This window comes from Mastomys coucha, chromosome X, assembly GCF_008632895.1.
Source record: "Mastomys coucha isolate ucsf_1 chromosome X, UCSF_Mcou_1, whole genome shotgun sequence".
NCBI lineage: Eukaryota > Metazoa > Chordata > Mammalia > Rodentia > Muridae > Mastomys > Mastomys coucha.
Genome location: NC_045030.1, coordinates 85,238,338 through 85,259,240, shown reverse-complemented (window position 1 = coordinate 85,259,240; position 20,903 = coordinate 85,238,338). Strand labels below are relative to the sequence as shown.

Here is a 20,903-nt window from a genome sequence, read left to right as displayed (position 1 = left end):
CTTCATCTTTCAACGAATATTCATATATTCTCAGATCTTGGGAAGACAAATTCTCAGTACCTAACTTACAACAGAAGGAACATCTTCCTGAAATCTATTAAATATAGTCATTCATTATTTTATTTGTGGTATGTACATGATAAAATGAGCCATAAATTGTGTTCCAATAGCAAAAACCTTTTATGACTGAAATTAATAAGATTATGTTAAATATTGTCATATATAATATTTTGAATACATATATATATATATATCATTATCTGGCTACCCATAATAGCAAAATATTTTTGAAGTACCAATTTTCCTATAGTCAGTAAAATACTAAAAACTCACAACATGAATTTCTATTAAATTGTAGGTGTGACTTAGTTATTTTTCCTAGTATAAGTTTTATATTTTTATAACTTAGCCAGAGCTATGATTTTTATCTCAGAACTGTGCAAAATGAAGTCTAATTACATCATTTACACTAAAATAGAACTTGGCAGGGAAGTTGAAGACTTACAACCTAGTCTTAATCCTGTTAATAATATTGAATGGGTAATTCATTATTTCCTAAATTTCAGTTTTTGTTCAAATATAAACTGAGGTAGTCTAATACTTCATGGTTCTCCAAATCCATGTTAGAAAGATAGTGATGATACAGTTCCATAGTACTTGGTTTAATTGCTCCATCATACAGTTTTCCATTCCTGAAGAACCAATGAGTTCATTCATTTGGTACTCATATTGCTGCTGCTTCACAATTTTCCAATACCAGGGTAAACAAGGGAACCATATTTTTAGATCAACCAAACGCTGGGAAAGGGCTAAACTAGTTATATAGTTTGGGGAAAATCGCAGTATTTTTGTCTTAATGTAGTTTTAAGATATCTTCAACATAATTTACTATGTAAGAACTAATATCACTTACTTGTGCTGAACTCTTTTCAAGTTTTTGGGCTAAATTATCCCAACGTTGTGCAAAGTTTTCCATCCAGATTTCCATCTTTTGAGTCACTGACTTATTTTTCAGTGCTGAAAGCAGATCTTGATTGAGTGAACTTAGTTTTTCCATGGTTGGCTTTTTCTTTTCTAGAGCTATTTTTAAAGTCTGTTAAATAAGAACAAGTATGAAATTAAGTCTAGGTTATAAAACATTATAATTCAATCACCTATGATTGTGTTTGCTTCTTTGTATAGCTGAGAAATGTAGCTACGCAGTATAAAGTGTCCATACAACTCCAAGTAGAAAATTACAGTCTAAATGCACTCTCTTAAAAGGGGGAAGACTTAAAGCAATGCATCAGATATAGACTAGACATCTATAGGCTCACTTTAACCTAGTTGAAGGAATGTCAAATGAAAAGATACAGGAATTCAACATGTACACACATTTTAAAAAGATTTCAGGGTAAGACACATGTCTCTTGGACACTACAGAATTTTTAACTTTCTGATCAAATTTAAATGAATAGTATTATTTGACAGAATCATTGTTGAATGTACAAAACATGAATGGTTAAGGAGTAGTCCCATTTGGGAATGCTATGTAGGTTTAGACAAAACTGAAGTATTGTTTTTTTTATCTTTTTATCATAATTTTGACACTTTTATTTTATTTTTTTTTCACCTCACACCAGTCAGAATGGCTAGGATAAAAAACTTAGGAGACATCAGATGCTGGTGAGGCTGTGGAGAAAGAGGAACACTCCATTGCTGGTGGGATTGCAAACTGGTACAACCACTCTAGAAATCAGTTCAGCGGTTCCTCCAGAAATTAGACATAGTACTACCAGAGGACCCGGCTATACCACTCCTGGGCATATACCCAAAAAATACTGCAACATGTAACATGGACACATGCTCCACCATGTTCATAACAGCCTTATTTATAGTAGCCAGAAACCTGGAAACAACCCAGATGTCTCTCAACAGAGGAGTGGATACAGAAAATGTGGCACATTTACACAATGGAGTACTACTCAGCTATTAAAAACAATAAATTTATGAAACTCTTAGGGAAATGAATGGATCTGGAGAATATCATCCTGAGTGAGGTAACCCAATCACAAAAGAACAAACATGGTATGCACTCTCTGATAAGTGGTTATTAGCCCAGAAGTTTGGAATACAGGAAGAACAACCCACATTCCACAAGGAACTCAAGAAGAAGGAAGACCAAAAGGTGGACATTTCATTCCTTCTTAAAAGGGGAAATTTTGACACTTTTATATCTGTTAGTAGAAAAATATATTGTTCCATGGTTTCCTGACATTAATGTTTGTTTGTAGTAACCACCATTCAATAAAAATGTGGCTGTTTGCATAATTATTTGCTTTTTTTATTTTTTGTGCATTTAGCCCTGGAAATTGAACACACATCTTGTATACTTTAAGCAGGTATTCTATCACTACCTCAGACTCTCAGTCCTTGAGTAAAGGTTTTCTAAAGTTTTTATTTTTAACTAAAAGAATTAAATAAAGGAACTAAGTCACTGAATATGAATCAAATCCTTCAAAATGTCTGTGATTATTTTCTAAACTCTTTTGTGTCATATTAATAATTTTTATACCTTTCATACTTTCATAATTGTTGAGGAAGGTTATGTTTGCCCTTGAGTTGCTTTGGAATAGATAAACAAAATGACTTATGTGAAGCCAGTAGGTTATCTACTAAGGTCACTCTTCATACAGAGGATTCTGATTTCTAGTTACCAAATGCTAGGCAGTGTCTTTGCTTGTAAACACAGAAAAGGGGGGGAGGATAAAATCATTTTATAGATTTTAAATAACCCTATTCTTCTGGAAGCTGCAAATATAGTGAATATTAACTAACATATGATATTTTTCTAAAACAATTCCAAGCATATTTATGAACAACTAAGGTTATATATGACCCAAGAAATTATCATAAAACATATGTACTAAATATTCATGAACTAAACTGTCATCCACACAGAGTAGTCATTATAACCCCCCACGATGTATACTTTGAGCAACTTATTTGGCTTGCCACCTGCATTGATAAATGCAGAATAATCTAATATCTCCTAAAATTGGTTTGCCCTTTTATTAAAAACTTTCACTTGGTGAATTATAATTTGCAGCCTTCCTGTCACATTTTGCAGGGGTGCATGTTGTGAGGTTGATTTGTATTTTGGCTCATGAATCACTATTTTCATTGGACAACTTATGTAGTCTAAAACATGAAATGATAGATAAACTAAATTAATATCAAAGATAGAAATGTCATAGTGCAGTCATAGATATAATTGGTGAATTCGTTTTTTAAATCAAATGCTAGCATGAAATTTAAGTACATACTTACATTAGTTGTAAAACCATGCTTTATGCTATCTGCCTGAAACTGAAAGCCAAATTTGAATTCTACTGCAAATCCATTCAATTCCTTTGTAGAGAAAGTGTCGTTCTCCTTGTTTTCTCTTAACTTTTGTCACATATTTATTTCGTAAGAAACTATACATTCTTAATTTTGTGACATATTATTATTATTTCATTTTTATTTCTTTTTGGAAAGATGCCTGAAACATGTACATGCATTTGAAATAGAAAGATGTAAACAGACTCACCATTGGCTTATTTTCTCAAAGATTAAGGAAGAATTTTAAGTAGCCCTATGTGCACCTATTATTGAAACTAAATATGCGATGGTATGGAAACATTTTATAAGGGAAATCTGACAGTAATATTTAAAGAAGACTGTGCTTGAAATATACATATTCCATATTTAGCTTCTATAGTGAGTGTACTTCCCATCCCTATACATATATACATAATTCTTCCTTAATTTTTGAGAAAAAGAAAATATATTCTGGTTCTGCCTATATAAATATAACTATGATTCCCATGATATTAAAGCAAGTAAAATAGTATTTTGCAAACATCACAAAAATAAAATAAAAGTTACGTTTATGAGTACAAATACAGAAAGCATACTAAAGGTAAAATGTAATCAGTATTATAAAGAAATTTGGTAATTATATAATCAATAGTTTTGATATAAATCTACATGACAAGATTACAATAATAAACCAAAACTGATTTGGTAAATTTTAGATATGAGTTAAAATTTTTGAATCATTTTTTACTTATTTATTTATGTGTGTTTCTATATATGGAGCTAGGCCACAGAAATCATGAGAAAGTCAGAAGACAACTAACAGAAATGGGTTTTCTCCAACAATGTAGGTCATAGAGATTAAATCTAAATCTTCAAGAGAGGCAGCAACATTTTTACCTAAGCCATATAGCCAGCCTAATGTGAATTTTTAATAAGTGACTATGGCAAATTAGTTGTTTAGACTAAATTTCTTCTTTTCCTGTTTCTCTCTGTTTCCCCACCATCCCCTTCCCACCTCATCTTCTGTTAATTAGTTACTTTTTTTGAAAGGACTCTTACTATAATTAGCAGTTGGAGTGAAAATAACTCTGTAGCAATAACAGATGTATTTAGTCATTAAATATGGAATTCTCCTATGGATCCTTGAACTCACTTTTTTTTTATTTTGGTTTTTTTGAGACAGTGTTTCTCTGTTTAGCCCTGGCTGTCCTGGAAGTCACTCTGTAGACTAGGCTGGCCTCGAACCCAGAAATCTACCTGACTCTGCCTACCAAGTGCTGGGATTAAAGGCATGTGCCACCACCACCTGGCGTTGTGTATATTTTTATTATTATTATTGCTGTTGTTGCTTGAACGCACTTTTTTGTGTATATGGGTACTATACTTATCTCTCTGTATGAATGCATTTGGATTTTATACTCAGGCTTCCCTATTTGGTCACTATGTATTTGGTCACTATGTAAACTATGATCGCCTAGAGCTTAAAGTGGTCTTAACTCTTCCTCCCATGTGATAGTCTTGGATATCATTTTAATCTTTAATCTTTAATGCATATCCTAAAAAACTATGGTTTAATTTCTCCTAATTATTAGAAGCCAACAAATATTTATAAAGCAGGAGTTTAGGCTAATTCTGTGAATGCTAAAGACACATAGAGTACTAAAATATTGAGGAAGAGCTGAGAATCTATACTCAACCTCCAAAGTCCACATAAAATAGGAGGAAAGAAGCAACTTCACAAAGTTTGACTTTAATCATCACATGCAAACTGTGGCGTGTGCATTTATATGCACATAAAAACATGTGTGCATTTGCACACACAAGTAAATGTATTTTAAATGTTCAGGACACAAAAGAAAACTCTGGAAAACTTACAAAAGGCTAGGACAAGAAAAGAAGACAAACATTTCATTTTCATAAAAACCTGACACCTGGACCTGCATTTATGGCAAACAGGAAACTCCAGTAAATAAATCAGGTTGAATCAGTAGTAAATATAAAAAAAAAGAGTCAGATTATGCTATTTGGTAAGACAATAGTAGAAAAGTTCTACTTGGTCAAAGTTAGAAGATGAACTGACTTTGAAATGGGATATACAATTACAAAAGATACAGGAATCCTTCACCCTCTTCTCTCATCAGGAGTGTGCAAAGGAGAAAAATGCCAACATAATTTCTCTTATACTAGAGAGACTGAATAATGCATCTATTTTTTTCTGCAAGGATTTATCAAAATATATGAAATAGTCCACTCCATTTCAATCATCAGTTCATGTACTAAAGTAGGTTGGCTGATTACAGAGTTGTTCAACTTCAGAGAATATTAGGATCATGTGGAATAAAATACAGATTCCTGGGCCCTGTCTTTAAAATATACAAGTCAATACATCTGGGAAGAATCTAAGACTTTATGTTTCTTTCTATTTGTGAGAATACAAATGTTGGAAGTCATGCTGAAACCACTGATCTAGAAACACATTTTTGAAAGCATTTAATCTATTAAGATGAATTCATGAGAGGGATCAGAGGAGTTGCAATCAGGGAACCAACTGAATCACGATAAAACAGGACTTTCCACAGAGACTTAAATATACATGGCATTCTTGTCATTTGATATGACAGGACAAATGAGTACAAGGTCTTTGTGCAAACTTTATATGGCATATGCTTTCATCTCCATATTCCCCCATTGTTATTCTTCCCTGACAAACAGCAACAGAATCCAGAACCCAAATTATTCTTGATATGGGCTTTTTGGGGATAATTTTTACAATTTTATAAGCCCTAGAATTCACTTCATAAAGGCCAAATTTTCTCTCTATAGTTTTCAATAGTGTGATGAGAAAAATATGATATACATACATATATCATATTGTAAGGAAGTGAAATATCAAACTTCTCAGATAACAATTCTAACAAAAAGTATTTAAAATTACACAGGTTATTAATGATACTATATCAAAATAAATTATACTTATTGTAAATAAAGGAGAATTTTAGAACACAGCATCTATACCTAGGCATGTAGTAGGAACTGGTAACAGATGGTACCTGCTTTGGGTCTCAGATTGTGACATATTTTAATGAACATTAAATTCTTATTCACTGCCTGAGTCAGCAGGGGAATTTTACCTCAAATTCTACACCAGCTGTCAGGATTTGTTAATTGGCTTAAATTATCAAATGGTAAGACTTATACAAAACATATTTTCACTTTTTTCATAATTGTGGTGATATAATATGAATTTTAATCACATTGAAAAAAATATTGAGACTTCACTAAGACAGAATTGTCATGGCCCTGGGTCTAGAAAAGACTTTTATTCATAAAATTATCGTATAGTAGCATCTGATTATTGGAAATTATACTTAGGAATCAAAGCTATTTGTTTATAATACATCAAATGCCATGAGGATTTTGGAAATAGTGTGAGAGGCCTCAACCTGAGTCTAGATGTTATAGTGCTCAATTTAACATACATACTGTTACATGATAACTACTATATGTCATGACTATTCTTTCTTAGACCTCAATTTCTACTTCTAAAATAAACTACATAGCAGATCCAAAAGAACTTTCAACATGTAATTAGTTTGGAGATACAACTAGCTTTATGACATTTGGACTTTGTCACTGTGTTGTTTCCTAACAACAACTTTATTGACTGGAAAATCTAATCAAGGATATTGATAGTATCTAGTACTAGGTATTAGAGTTATGCTTCTATTATCATACAAAATAAATTTTTCATATTCTCTAATATGATACATTCTGGATATGCCCATCAAAAACTCACTTCCAGATGCTCTGTTATCATTTGAGCTTTTTTCATACTTCAAATGTTATCCCCTTTCCTGGTTTCACCCCTGGAAACCCCCTATCCCACTCCACCTTGCCCTGCCACTAAGAGGGTATTTCCAAACCTATCTACCCAGTTCTGCCTCCCAGCTCTCGCATTGCCCTACACTGGGGCATTGAGCCTTCACAGGACCAAGGTCCTCTCCTCCAATTGATGCCCAACAAGGCCATCCATCCTCTGCTCTATATGCAGCTAGAGCCATGAGTCCTTCCATGTGCACTCCTTGGTTGGTGGTTTAGTCCCTGGGATCTCTGGTGGGTCTGGTTAGTTGATATTGTTCTTCCTATGGGGTTGCAAACCCCTTCAGCTCCTTTAGTCCTTTCTCTAACCTCTCCACTGGGAACCCTATGCTCTGTCCAATGCTGTGAGCATTCGCCTCTGTATTTCTCAGGCTCTGGCAGAGCCTCTCAGGAGACAGCTATATCAGGCTCCTGTTAGCATACACTTCTTGGCATCCACAATAGTATCTGCCTTTGGTAACAGTGTATGGGATGGATCCTCAGGTGCAGCAGTCTCTGGATGGTCTTCCCTTTAGTCTCTGTTCCACACCTGTCTCTGTATCTCCTCCCATGGATATTTTGTTCCCTCTTCTAAGAAGGACCAAAGCACCCACACTGTGTTCTTCCTTCTTGAGCTTCATGTGGCCTGTGAATTATATCTTGCGTACTCTGAACTTTTGGGCTAATATTCACTTATCAGTGAGTGTATACCATGTGTATTCTTTTGTGATTGGGTTACTTTACTCAGGATGATATTTTCTAGTTCCATCCATTTATCTAAGAATTTCATGAAGTCATTGGTTTTAATAGTTGAGTGAGCTATGAACATAGTAGAGCATATATTCTTATTACATGTTGGAGCATCTTTTGGGTATATGCCCAGGAGTGGTATAGCTGGGTCTTCTTTATGCTTCTATATTAAGAAATGGAATCTATTTGCTTTCTGTTGAATCTGGGAAAGTTCATGACCACCTCTAGAAAAGATATAATTTTTCCTGAATTGACCCTTCTGTCTTGGTAAAAAATGACAATGTACACCACTATACTTTGCTTTATAATACTAATTTTCTTCATTTTCTTTTGAAACAAGACTTCATGTACTCAAGGCTGACCTGTAACTCTCATTATTTCATAAAGTATAAGTTTGAAATCCTCGTGCCCTTTCCTCTACCTCGGAGGTGTAATGCTTATAGGTGTGTGCCAACATGCTCAGTTTATGTGGTGCTGGGGATTTAACAGAGGAATTCCTGTTTACTAGGTTATCATTGTATCAACTGAGGTATATTCACATATCACTTCTGGCCCGTATAATGCCATTTTCTTGCTTCTCCTTAAACTCTTGAATTTTAATTCTTTGATCCACTTATTAAGAGTTCTTTGCCTTCTGTCTTGACTGTAAATATTTCTTGAATTCATACTCCTTTCATGTATTATTTTATACTACCCAATGTCTCTGGTCCTCAATTAATTAACTAGTTAAGTATCAATTTCTGGATGTCTGCCACATCTATTAACAAGTAGATATTATATATTTCTTTTTCATCTTAACTTATATGTATCTAAATTATCATTCTTTTCACTTAGGTATGTTCTCCACTCTAATTTTAGGATACCTAGTCTTGGAATACAATCTCCTAACAGAGAAGTTGGTGCACTATCTAAAGTTATTTGATTGTTATTTGACAAATTAATGTTCATCTCCATAGATGGGAGAATAAATATGTTGTGTTCTTCATATATATTACTCTGGGGATCACCTTTAAGTTTATTGCTTAAAATACGTTGTTTAAAATTTATATGGAAAGCAAACAATTGCTTCCTGGTGCTACTTTTAAATTATAACTGAAATTTTACTTTGGGTATACCTATAAAATATTTTGCTTAAAGATAATGTAAATATATAATTATAGATTTTCATGTTTGATTTAGAAAAAACAATAAACCATTTGTGAATAATTTATAATCTAAACATAAACAGTGAATAAGTGGTTTAAGACACTATAGGATAGGTAAAGTTAAATAATAATTGTATGCATTAGGGAATTTTAAAAACTATTGAAAGCAAAATATGCTTACCGATATTTTTTGAAGACTTGATACCATTTCATTTTGATCCTTAAAGCCACTTGTTTGAATATTCTTCATTGCATCTTCTTTTTCTGAAAGCCATGTACTAAAAAGGCACTGAAATGGATTGAAAAAGAATTATTTAAAATTGATCCTTTTTTTACTTTTCCAATTAAACCCCTATTCAGTACTTTCCTCCTACAAGAACACACCTGTTCTTCAGTAAAACGCTGCCATTTTAGAAGAATATCTTGTAAAAGAATCCAGCGGTCTTCAGTCCATCTGCAGATATTTGCCCAACGATCTCCCAGTACCTGAGGATGAGAGAATCAATCACATTATCAAACAATTTTAACACAGTCTCATTTAAAATGGCAGGAATGTCATTTTTTAAATCTCCTGTAAAGAATATCTTTCCTCTTTCAGCTCATAATGAGGTAAGTAGTGTGCCTTTTATATACTTTTGGATTAATCCACTCATTCTTCTACCTTTCATTCAAAAGCAGAGATATTTAAAAGAAATATAAAGTAGTTCTGCAACCATTTTTGCATGTATCTATAAGTGTAAAATAAAAAGATAAAATGGAGACTCCTAAAGATCCATACACAATATAAAACATAACCAGATATTACACTAAGATTCTATGTAGATATACAGCCGTTATGTATCAATAGAAAGACAGAAAAAGGTTCCAATGAGAACATCGAAAATAAAACTCCCACTTAGACCTGAAAATATACCCTTTAAATTAAAGGGCTAACCTGAGGGCCAGCAGAAAGAATGAAAACAGACAACCACTGGAGTTAGGAGGAAGGGGGACCCTCTTGAATGAACCAGGGACCTGGGAGGTAAGAGAATCTCAATACTCAAAGGGAGGGACCTTAGATGAAATGCTCAACAGTGGGCAGAGGGAACTTGCAGAGTCCACATCCAATAGAAAGACAGGGCATCAAGTGGAGGGATAGGGTTGCCATCCCACAGTCAAAACTCTGACCCAGAATTGTTCCTGTCCAAAACAATTACAAAAATGGAGAACAGACTAAGAGAAAGGTGGTCCAGTGACAAGCCCAGCTTGGGATCCATCTCAAGGAGAGGCTCCAAGGCCTGATACTATTACTGAGGCTATGGTATGCTTACAGACAGGAGCCTAGCATGGCTGCCCTCAGAGAGGACCAACAAGCAGCTGAAAGATCCAGATACAGATAATAACTCCCAACCAATGGACAGAAGCCAGGGAACCCTATGGTTGAATTAGGGAAAAACTGGAAGAAACTTAGGAGGGTAACCCCATAGGAAGACAAATAGTTTCAACTTATCTGGACCCCTGAGATCTCTCAGACACTGAGCCACCAACCAGGGAGCATACACCAGCTGATATGAGGTCCCCTGACACATCTACAGCTCAGGACTGTCTGATCTGGCCTCAGTGAGAGAAGAAACATCTAATCCTTGAGAGACTTGAAGTCCCATGGACTGGGGAGGCCTGATGTGTGTAGGGATGGTAACATCCTCTTGGAGACAAGGGGCAGGTGCAAGGGGATTAGGAACTGTGGGAGTGGGGACCTGAACAAAGGCAGCGGCTTTATTATAGAAAAATAAAAGTAATGATAATAAAAATATCAATATTTGATTCAAACATGCAAAGTAAATAAATCCATGAAAAAATGTACCTATTGGTACAAGACTTAAGGTTCCAAATACTTTAAAATTGTTTCTTCTACTGTCATTTTTTTAGTAGAGATTTGATTTATGAGGAAGCAGTAAACAGTAAATGTTTTTCTATACTATTATAGCTGTTAAGTTGCAAGTGAGTTTTCATATTTTCCTTCAGAAATGTCAATATAAATTTTATTGCCATCATTTTTTGTTTTATGATTTTATTGCTAGTCAACTCCTTTTGAATCATATTTGTTGATAATAGAAATCATATCACTGAAAAACCAATACAATAGCCCCACAGAAACTACACCAACTTAAATTAATGACTTCAACTTCTTTAACCAATGAGTTATTACAAGGAAGCCTTAGAGTTTTTGTGGAAGTTACGCTTATTTTAAATAATAGTGTTTTTCCAAATTATGTTTACTCTTAAGACCCATTTAAATTGTTTTTAGTAAATGTAGTAACCATTTCTTTACTTATCTTTGTAGTATTACAAATGAAACAAAGATAGTAGGATGAAGGAGCATTTTCAAGTTATGGCTTTATAAAGTAATGTTGGGTTTATTTATTTTAGTAGGACAACCTATTTAATACATAGTCCAATGAAGAATTTCATAATCCAGATTGCCTACAAATATTGAATATATTTGGAAATTTTAAGAAATATATGCTAAATGTTCTAAAATACTGATAATTAGATACTTTTAGGTACCTAACTGAACTATTTATGACAACTATTTTAAAGAAGTGTTTATGTTCAAATAACCATTGAACTGATAACTCACTCCTGTAGTTTTGACTTACCCAATACCTAACTTAAAGTTGATACCTTCCATTTTATTTATGAATTTAGTAAACTTTTATTAAAAACACACTACACCAAATATAATACATTAAACATATGAACTGAACTATTCTTCCAAATTTGAGTTGAAACATTATAAGCCACTTTAGCTCAAGATGAGTCAGTATTTTTCAAGATCCCCATTAAAGCAAAAATGAATATAAAATGGATCTATATGAGTTGACCCTAAATGACTTTAACTTGTATCGTTAAAGAAAAGGAATTCTTCAAATATGATCAGACATGTACACATAGAACAGAGATCATATAAAGTCACAGGAATATGGAAGTCCCCTGAAGTTTGGACCAACAAAACTTCCCCAGCATTCTTGTTCTTTGACTTCCTGCGTGTTCAACAATATGACAATCCATTAAATGTATTAACATAGCCTCTGGGACATTTTTCTATTATGAATTCCTTGAAAACTAACTAACTATATATCAGTTATACTGATTGATTTATCATAAATGTATGGCTAACTCACTTAAACTCCTTTTAAAAATCTTTAAATTTAAAACACTATGAACTGTACAGTATTTCGTCCTCAAAAACATATGACAGCATCACAAATTTTTAGATTTTACTCAAACATGGCTTTTCTTTCAACTCTTGTATGAGCTCCGTATGGTTGACTATTTTACTCTTTTTGTCCTAGAAAGTCTTAGGAGACATTGTAAAATGATGTTTAGTCTTGAATTATATAATTTAAATACATTCAGTAGGACATCCCATGGCTTAAATATCTTTTATTCTTTGTAAATGCTCAATAAAGTGACTCATTGTTAATCCAAAGATAGATTTCTTCAATAGTACATGTACAAGTGTATATTATATATGATGGTTGCATAATTTATAGATTTATCTGTTTATTGATTTAAAATATTGACCTTCATTAAAACTCACACTCTGCAACTAATCAGTGTGTAGATTATCAGTCAGGTGTAGAATCTATCAAAATCACTTTTTTCTGTCCTTGCTTGAATCAGTGTAACCAACTTATTAGTCAAGCATAAATAATTTGATCAAATAGTATGGGCAGGAAGCTAAATGATTTTTTTGTGTATGTGTGTATTCTTTTTATTTTGTTTTATTTTTTATTTTTTATTTTTCCTCTCCTTTTTTACACTCCAGATTTTATTTCCCTCCTGGTCCACCTTTTGACTTTTCCACATCCCATTCCTCCTCCCCACCCCTGTCTCCAAGAGGATGTCCCCATCCCCACCCCTACCCCACCCCACCAGACTTCTAGACTCCCTGGGGCCTCCAGTCTCTTGAGGGTTAGGTGCATCATCTCTGAATGAACACAGACCTGGAAGTCCTCTACTGTATATGTGTTGGGGATCTCATATCAGCTGCTGTATGTTGCCTGGTTGGTGATCCAGTGCTAAGTAATTTTTTAGTAACAATTGAATGAGAATTGAAACTATCTCTAGAGGAAAATGATAGATGTTTACTTGGTATTTCAATGAGGTTCCCTTTTAGGGTAAAAATCCCTTGAGCTTTTAGAAATGATGCATACATCTGTGGTGGTAGATAAACAATATAAACACTAAGTACAAATGCAAAAGCAGTGAACCATAACATCTTATAAAAGAGGAAAATGAAATTAAGAACTATTTATATTCTCATATGGACTCAGCCACAATACAGTTTGTTACTCTTACAGATTCTATGCTCTGATTCCCAATGGGCATGAGTTTTCCCTCCCATCTTGTCCACATTATATTGTTATATTGTTATCCAAATTGAGAACATTTGCTATCTGAATTCCTTTGTTGGGTTAAGTTGGTTCTTCAAAGCACATGTGAAAAATAGTCACCAAATAACGTTTGCACAAGTTAAACTCATAAGACAAGCCTGGGGAGTAAAACTTAAGCACAGCCATCCTTGAACTTGTGGATGTCTATGATAGACTGAGAGTGCTAAATTGTGCCTCGTTTGTTTGGCACTAAGAAATAAAGTTTTGCCAGGCATATGCATACTAAAAAAGAAACAATAATAAGTCATGGACCACATAATGGAGCAATTACAAAGGAGTGGACTTCATGAAAGAAAATGGCAGCAAGTGGTCTATCTCCTTTTATTTCACTGGAAGACTTGGCAATACACCTCAAAGCTAAATGAATTGTGTGTGTAATAGGCATACTGAAAGCTAACTTATTTCCTGAACTCTAAATTTTCCCTTCATTAGTAACAATGCACTTACAAATATAAGCAACTCCAGCTCACCAGTGGTAAAACAGAAATTGCATCGTTACTTATTAAAAGAAAATTAAACCATTATAAATCTTCTTGAATCATGTTTTGACAATTTTCTGATTTTGTTCTCACTTTTGAAGTTTTTTTGTACATGCTGTTAACTGAAAGTGAGTATCTAAAATGACACATCTTTTATCTTTCTCAAAATATGATCTAGGGTGGAAAAAAAAAGCACAGATTGAAGTATCAAGTAACCCTTATAGGAAAATCTTCATAAAAATAGCTTACTTCTCTTTAAATGATCTCATGCTATCACACACACACACACACACACACACACACACACACACACACACCTTGATGGTTCCTCTACAGGCTTCACTATACAGATAAGGAGCCTGACAGGTTACTTAACCAGTCTAGGAGTATGAATGTCACTAAATTAGATGTCTGGGAATTGACCTCAAGTTCATCCAGCTTTTTCATGAATCCATTCCCTTAACAGAACAGTCAACATAAAAGATATAACTTCAAATTTGTGCAAATCTACACTTGTAGAAATAGCAAATCTCTTGAGGTTTTTTTTTTTTTGTTGTTGTTGTTTTTACATTTTTTAGTTTTTCACATTGTTTTTAGTGAATGTTTTACTAGATTTAACAAAAAGAATTATTTAACCAGCTTGAGAAAAAAATTTAAGTGTAATATTACAATATGATTTAAGATGTATTTGACATTACAACTGCACATAGGTTTAATAATATGAGAAATTAGAAAATGCTTGCCTTTTTGATAAAGTCTTTACTTTTTGGTATGATTTATTTTTAATAGGTAAATATAACTCAGAGTTTTTAAATGATATTTTGTCTTGGTGACTATGCTGAAAATGTAGCAACACAATCCCATGCTTTGTGTCCCAGACCATTCATTTCCATATACTACTTTCTTTGCAAATTTTATGAAGTGCTAATAAATACATTCAGAAAGGCCACTTCATTCTTCGTACTGCTGTTACTGTTTGCATGGTGTTATTTAATGTTTGGCAGCTTAATAAACTCTGTAGTTCTGAGCTCCCCCAGGTGTGGTCAACAGGAAGGGATATCAGAAAGTAAGGAACATTCCACCTTGCAATTTCTATGCAGAATTCATGGCTTTCCCAGTGATTCTATGGCAGGTAGACATTTTACTGCTCCATACATTTCAGAACTTTTTGCAGTAGGCAGACTACCTAATTTTCAGGCTCATTATCTCAGATATGACTATGACCAGTATAAATATAAACCCTGATCACTGTCTTTGAAATCTTTCTCTTTCTTCTTTTTTATATAACCATCCTACCAGTAATTTGTGAATTTGAAGGTCTAAAGAAGCAAATCCTTAATGTCAGTGTTATACAACATTCCTAATGCTGAGACCCTTCAATACAGTTCCTCATGTTGTGATGAACCTCAACCATAAATTTATTTTTGTTGCTACTTTATAAGTGTAATTTTACTACTTTATGAATTGTAATGTAAATATCTGAAATGCTGAATATCTAACATGTAAGCCAAATCAAAGGGACATTTGATGGCTAAAGGGGTCAGGACTCAGAGGTTGAGAACCCCTGATCTATAGAACTGCTGATTTATAACATTCTACCCTCTCTACCTCAGAAAATATATGATGAAAACTTACTATGCACAGTAACTATACAGAATAATATTTGAAAGCGTAAATATGAGCAACCCTAATTTTAAATTGTAAATAGCATAAATTCTTGGCCAAGTTCTGTGCTTGCCCAAATCAGCAACACCTGTTGGGAAACTCAATCTCTACACAAACTATTTCAGTTTTATCCCCCTAGGTAAAAACAGGCAACAGTATATCTTCTGGTAGTCTTTAATCCATCGTACTGTTGAAGTTAATTAGAATAGCATATATGCAAGTACTCTGAATGTTGTGATCAATTATTGAGATGGCAGTGATTGGTAGAGATTTACAGCTCAGCTGACAGAAAATCAGCCTTTTACCAAATGTGAAAATTCTGAAATGCTACAAAATAGTAACAGAAGGCACATCAAACATGTCCTATGGGACATTAAATTTACATTTTATCATATTTTAGTTGGATCCCATAAGGTATAAGCTTTGCAAAAGCAGCTGAAATACTTTATTTTAAATAAGACTGTGCTCCAATATATATTGTACTTGAAAGTAAATTATGGAAACAAATACTATTGTCACTGAAGCAGTCTACATTCTATAGGAAATTTCAAATTCACGAACTTTCTACCTAGTTTGTGAATACTGGGAATATAGATATATGCCACTAAATATGGAAAAATCACAACTTTTAAGATTTGCACAACATAAATTTCATTAAATAAGAATGAGATAATGGATTGATATGAACAAGCTATATTTAAAGCTTATGTTACATAAATCAAGAGCTTCATAATTTCTCCTTCAGTGAATAATAGGGCAAATAGGCTAAGGACTATCAAGTCAATTGCAGTTGCTACAATGGTTAGAAAGTTCTTCCTTTACATCACATTTAATTTTTATATATTGTTAACTAACAAATTATTCTGACATATACTGTAGACCAAATATAACATTATATATGACTATGTTAACATTTTGGTAGCTTCATTGTTAAAAATATATAATATATAAACTGATAAATATGTAAATTGTTAAAACATAATAAGTTAAGCATAAATGAAAGCAATTGAAAATGAAAATACAAAAGAAAATGAAAATAAAATAGGAATCATATGCCTACTAATATATTAAAACTTTCATTTGGCACATTAACACTTGTGAATTTCAACTACAAGGCAAATTCTCAACCTTGCATCATCAGTTACTTAAATAGACTTAGTATATTTCAGGGGGAAAATGTCACTCTCTGTCTCCGTTGGAACTACTATTGCTGAGATGAAACAACATGACCAAAGCAACACGAGAAGGAAACAGTTTATTTAGCTTAATCTTCCACAAGACTGAAGGAATTCACACCAAGAATCAAAAGGAAACTGACCAGGAACCTGGAGGCAGAAATTGATGCAGAGGCTATGAGAATACTGCTTACTGGCTAGCACCTAATGGCTTGCTCATCCTGCTTTCTTATAGAAACCAGAACCACTTTTCTGCCTATCAGTGGCCTCCCACATTAGTCACTGATTAAGAAACTGCCCTATGGGCCTTCCTATAGCCAGATCTTATGAAGGTATTTTTTTTTAATTGAGGTTCCTTCCTTTTATATGACTTTAGTTTGTGTCACATAGACGTAAAACTACTCAGCACAATCAATTTTATGGACATAATGAGAAAATGTTAATCATATATTAATAAATAAAATATACTACCATATAGTAAAGATTTATATGCCTCAACCACATTTTCATAAATCAAGCTATCTTATCATAACTGTGAAAAATGTTCTGCTATATTTATAGAGTAAGAGGAAAAGGTACTAGTATCAGTTATATTGACTTACCGAAGAATTTGTTTAATAGAACAACTTAGAACCAAATGATCATGGGAACTTAACAGTAAACCTACAGATTAGTTGCCTTATCTGTGACATATAAAGGCTGACTGACTATTCATTAATTGTAGTAAAACTTATGAGTAATGACCTGAAGGAGATAAATTAAATGGTATGAATCATAAACAAACTTATATATCTATTACAATGTTTCTATAAATTGCAGATTAATAAGTATATTTATCACAGTCCCTTGATGCAAATCTCTCAAAGAAAACTTAACTCTATTATTCCAATCATAAAAAACAAAACAAAAATGAAATATTTTAAGCACCCTACTTACAACAACAAAAATAACTAAACCCTGAGATATCTTTAAAAGCTCAAGACCTTATAACTTGAAACTTTCTAAGAATTTTTAAAGATAAATAATAAAATACTAAATATACATGAAAGATATTCCACTTCTATGAATCGAAAGGTAACTGTAATAAAATGTTAATTTTAAGTCATCTACAACTTCAGTTTAATTATGTGTGAACTACAGCATAATTTTAAGCTTACAATTTTATAAACTTATTTTCAAATTAATATTAAAATATGAAAGTCTCAAATAGTACTTAAGTAGGAAGAAGTCAAGTACAAATTTCTTTTATTGACCAACTGGTTAGTGAGAAAAGAATTGGTGCTCCTCTCAGATTCCTTAAACTGTTTTTGGTGAATTTGCTTTCCTTAGACTGCTAACTTTAGAAAATATATAACTGAAAATTAATCATTCACCTCTAAGGGCTATCCATCTTCTCTATCTCACATATCTGAAAGACAGACTTAAGAGTCATGCTCAACTCTCCAAAATTTCAATCCCATGTATAAACCTAATATAAAGGCATACATATCTTCACATGATGATATTTAAAATGTATGTCTATAGTAGTGTCATAATTTTTTAATTGGAATCAAACCACATTTTTGGATATTCCATAATAATATTTAAACATATTTATATAAATTAGTACTATTCAGCAATGAAACTCAATGACTCCTGTTATGAAATATAAATTTATATCATTAAAACAATGTGTAAAAATATGCAGGTATGAAGAAATATTAGCTATGAATCTTTGTTTATCCTAATTGCAAAATATAGTAAAAGTAACCAGTATTTTTGGCCAAGTAGATGTTACTTTTGCGGAGGTAGGAAGTATATGAACTTAATAAAGTTCTACAGCAAATTAAGAATAGTGGAAAACATTGAGTATGGAAACATAGGTATATTATCTTTATGAAAATTTTCAAGCTCTAGCTATACGTGTACTTTTCTGAGCATGCCAAAAAGGGTAGGCAGGCAATTTCATGGTCTAAAGGTTGTTTCCTGAAGACAAATTTCCACAGTTCCCTTTAGAATTCATTTAAGATGTGACTAGTATCAACTAAATTAGTATTGTCATAATAAATTTGGTTATATTTCTCCTGTGACTTTATATAATAAGTATTATTATTATTATTCTCCTTTCAGTTCAGTTAACAAACTGAACATGGCAATTTATGGCTAAAGTAAAAGTTCACAAACTCAGGATTGAAGCAAGATTTAAAAAGCTAAAAACTGTTTTTTTCCAAGTATATGCACCTGAGTGTTTTTCTGTGTACCCTGTTTGTGAAGGGGACTCCTTAATTAAAAAGAGGCATCAAAGCCCTCTTATCCAGATACAGATTGCCATGTGGATGCTGGGAATCAGGCCCTGGTCCTCTGCAAAAGTAGTAACTGCACTATTATCTGAGCCTTCCCTCTAGCCCTGTTTGTTGTGTTTTGTTTCTTAGACAGGTTCTCATTTAACCCAAGCTGCTATTCAAAGACATTATGAAACTAAGACTGGCCTTGAATTCCTGACACTCATGTCTTTGCCACCTAAGTGCTAGAATTACAGGCATTTGCTAAAGGCATTTCATGCATTTCCAAAAGCACAGATAAGTTCAACTGGGTTGGGAGGTAATTTATATGGTAGAATATCTACTGTAATCAACTCCCATGAATGAAACATCTAATGTATGCAAGAGAACAATGATGAAAGCTTAAAGGAATGAGTACAACAACAGTACTCCATCTTTTGTACAATTTAACATAATTTAATATATTTTAAATGGATTTTTGCCCACACTCAGATTATGGATTTAAAGCATACATAAATAGTATTATTTAGACAGCTTTCTAATGCATGTATATCAACTATTAAAAGAAAAAAAACAACAACTCAGATCTGAATTTGTGAATTTCCTCAAAGGCAAGGACAAAGGTACAAGCAAGCAGCATATGGTAATGAAAGTGAGACTGCACGAGTGACCGATGATTTAAATTTGTATGCATAAATACAATGCATTTAACTATATGAATTAAATTACATTCTGAATTTTCAAGACACACTTTCATATTGAAAATTAAATGTTGTAAAACATGTATTCAGTTTCTTCAAAATTAAAATAAAATAAAATCTGACCTTAAGTTGGCCTTCCAAAGCAGCTGTTGCATGATCACCGCTAGATTCATCAACCACTACTACCATGTGGGTGAGCGAGTTCACCCTGACCTGTTCCTGTTCTAGATCTTCTTGAAGCACCTAAAAGAAAATAATCCAAAAGTAAATACTAAAAACATCTCTCCCGCAGTGTGTGTGTTATTTCTCCCACATTATGAGGTAATACAATTGCTCATTAAACTAGCCTGATTTCAAACCAATTTTTCCCCTAGTTTACTCCGGGAATTTTTTTTTTTTCTGTTTCATTTGAACTGCAAAATACAATGGCAGGTCATTCATTGTGAAGGGTACATTTAAAGTAACATTTTTCTTACGTACTCTCTACCTTTTCAAGGACTTGATTTTAATTATCTCTACCTCTGGTATTGTCAGTATTTTCTCCTTTACTAAAATTTCCCATTAGCATAGAAAGAAAGTAATCACTCTAGACTCAGCAGCATGAATGCTCTATTTAATATGATCATCTTCATTGGAAAATAATTTTTACAATGAATCTCTGTTCTTACTTTGCCTGACCTTCACTGCCCACTATCACATGGAAGCATTTCATGCAAAGGTTGTCAAATTCAATATTCAGTTTTCACAGCATCTCATTTGATAGTTCCTTAACTGTTCTTCTCTAGATCTAGTTTTTGCTTACTCATGCCTATCAGTTTCTTGCTGCATGTTTTCAAAAATAATGATTTACAAACATTTGTCAAAACATCCTTACCTGGAACTGCAGTCCTCTCAAACCTCAATATAGTACATTATTAGTGGGATTTGCTTGGATGGGTCTTTAAATCTTCTAGATAACTAGTTTGCTTCTCAAAACATTTTATTATATAACACAAAAATGGACAGATGGTTTGGAAACATGGCATTAACTTTCTTGATTCCTACTGCCTATACATACAAAATAATAATGCCTGGGCCCTATCAGTCTT

General features: G+C 33.1%; 1 protein-coding gene across 1 annotated transcript in view; it reads right to left on the bottom strand.

The window, feature by feature from the left end:
• Dmd (dystrophin) overlaps nt 1-20,903 on the bottom strand; it is a 2,056,279-nt gene that overhangs the window by 1,364,692 nt on the left and 670,684 nt on the right. The window contains exons 12-15 of the mRNA XM_031364700.1: nt 19,939-20,058; nt 9,480-9,581; nt 9,277-9,384; nt 914-1,093 (exon numbers count right to left, since the gene is read on the bottom strand). Of these exons, the coding sequence (XP_031220560.1) occupies nt 914-1,093; nt 9,277-9,384; nt 9,480-9,581; nt 19,939-20,058 (510 nt within the window). The remainder of the gene's footprint in view (nt 1-913; nt 1,094-9,276; nt 9,385-9,479; nt 9,582-19,938; nt 20,059-20,903) is intronic.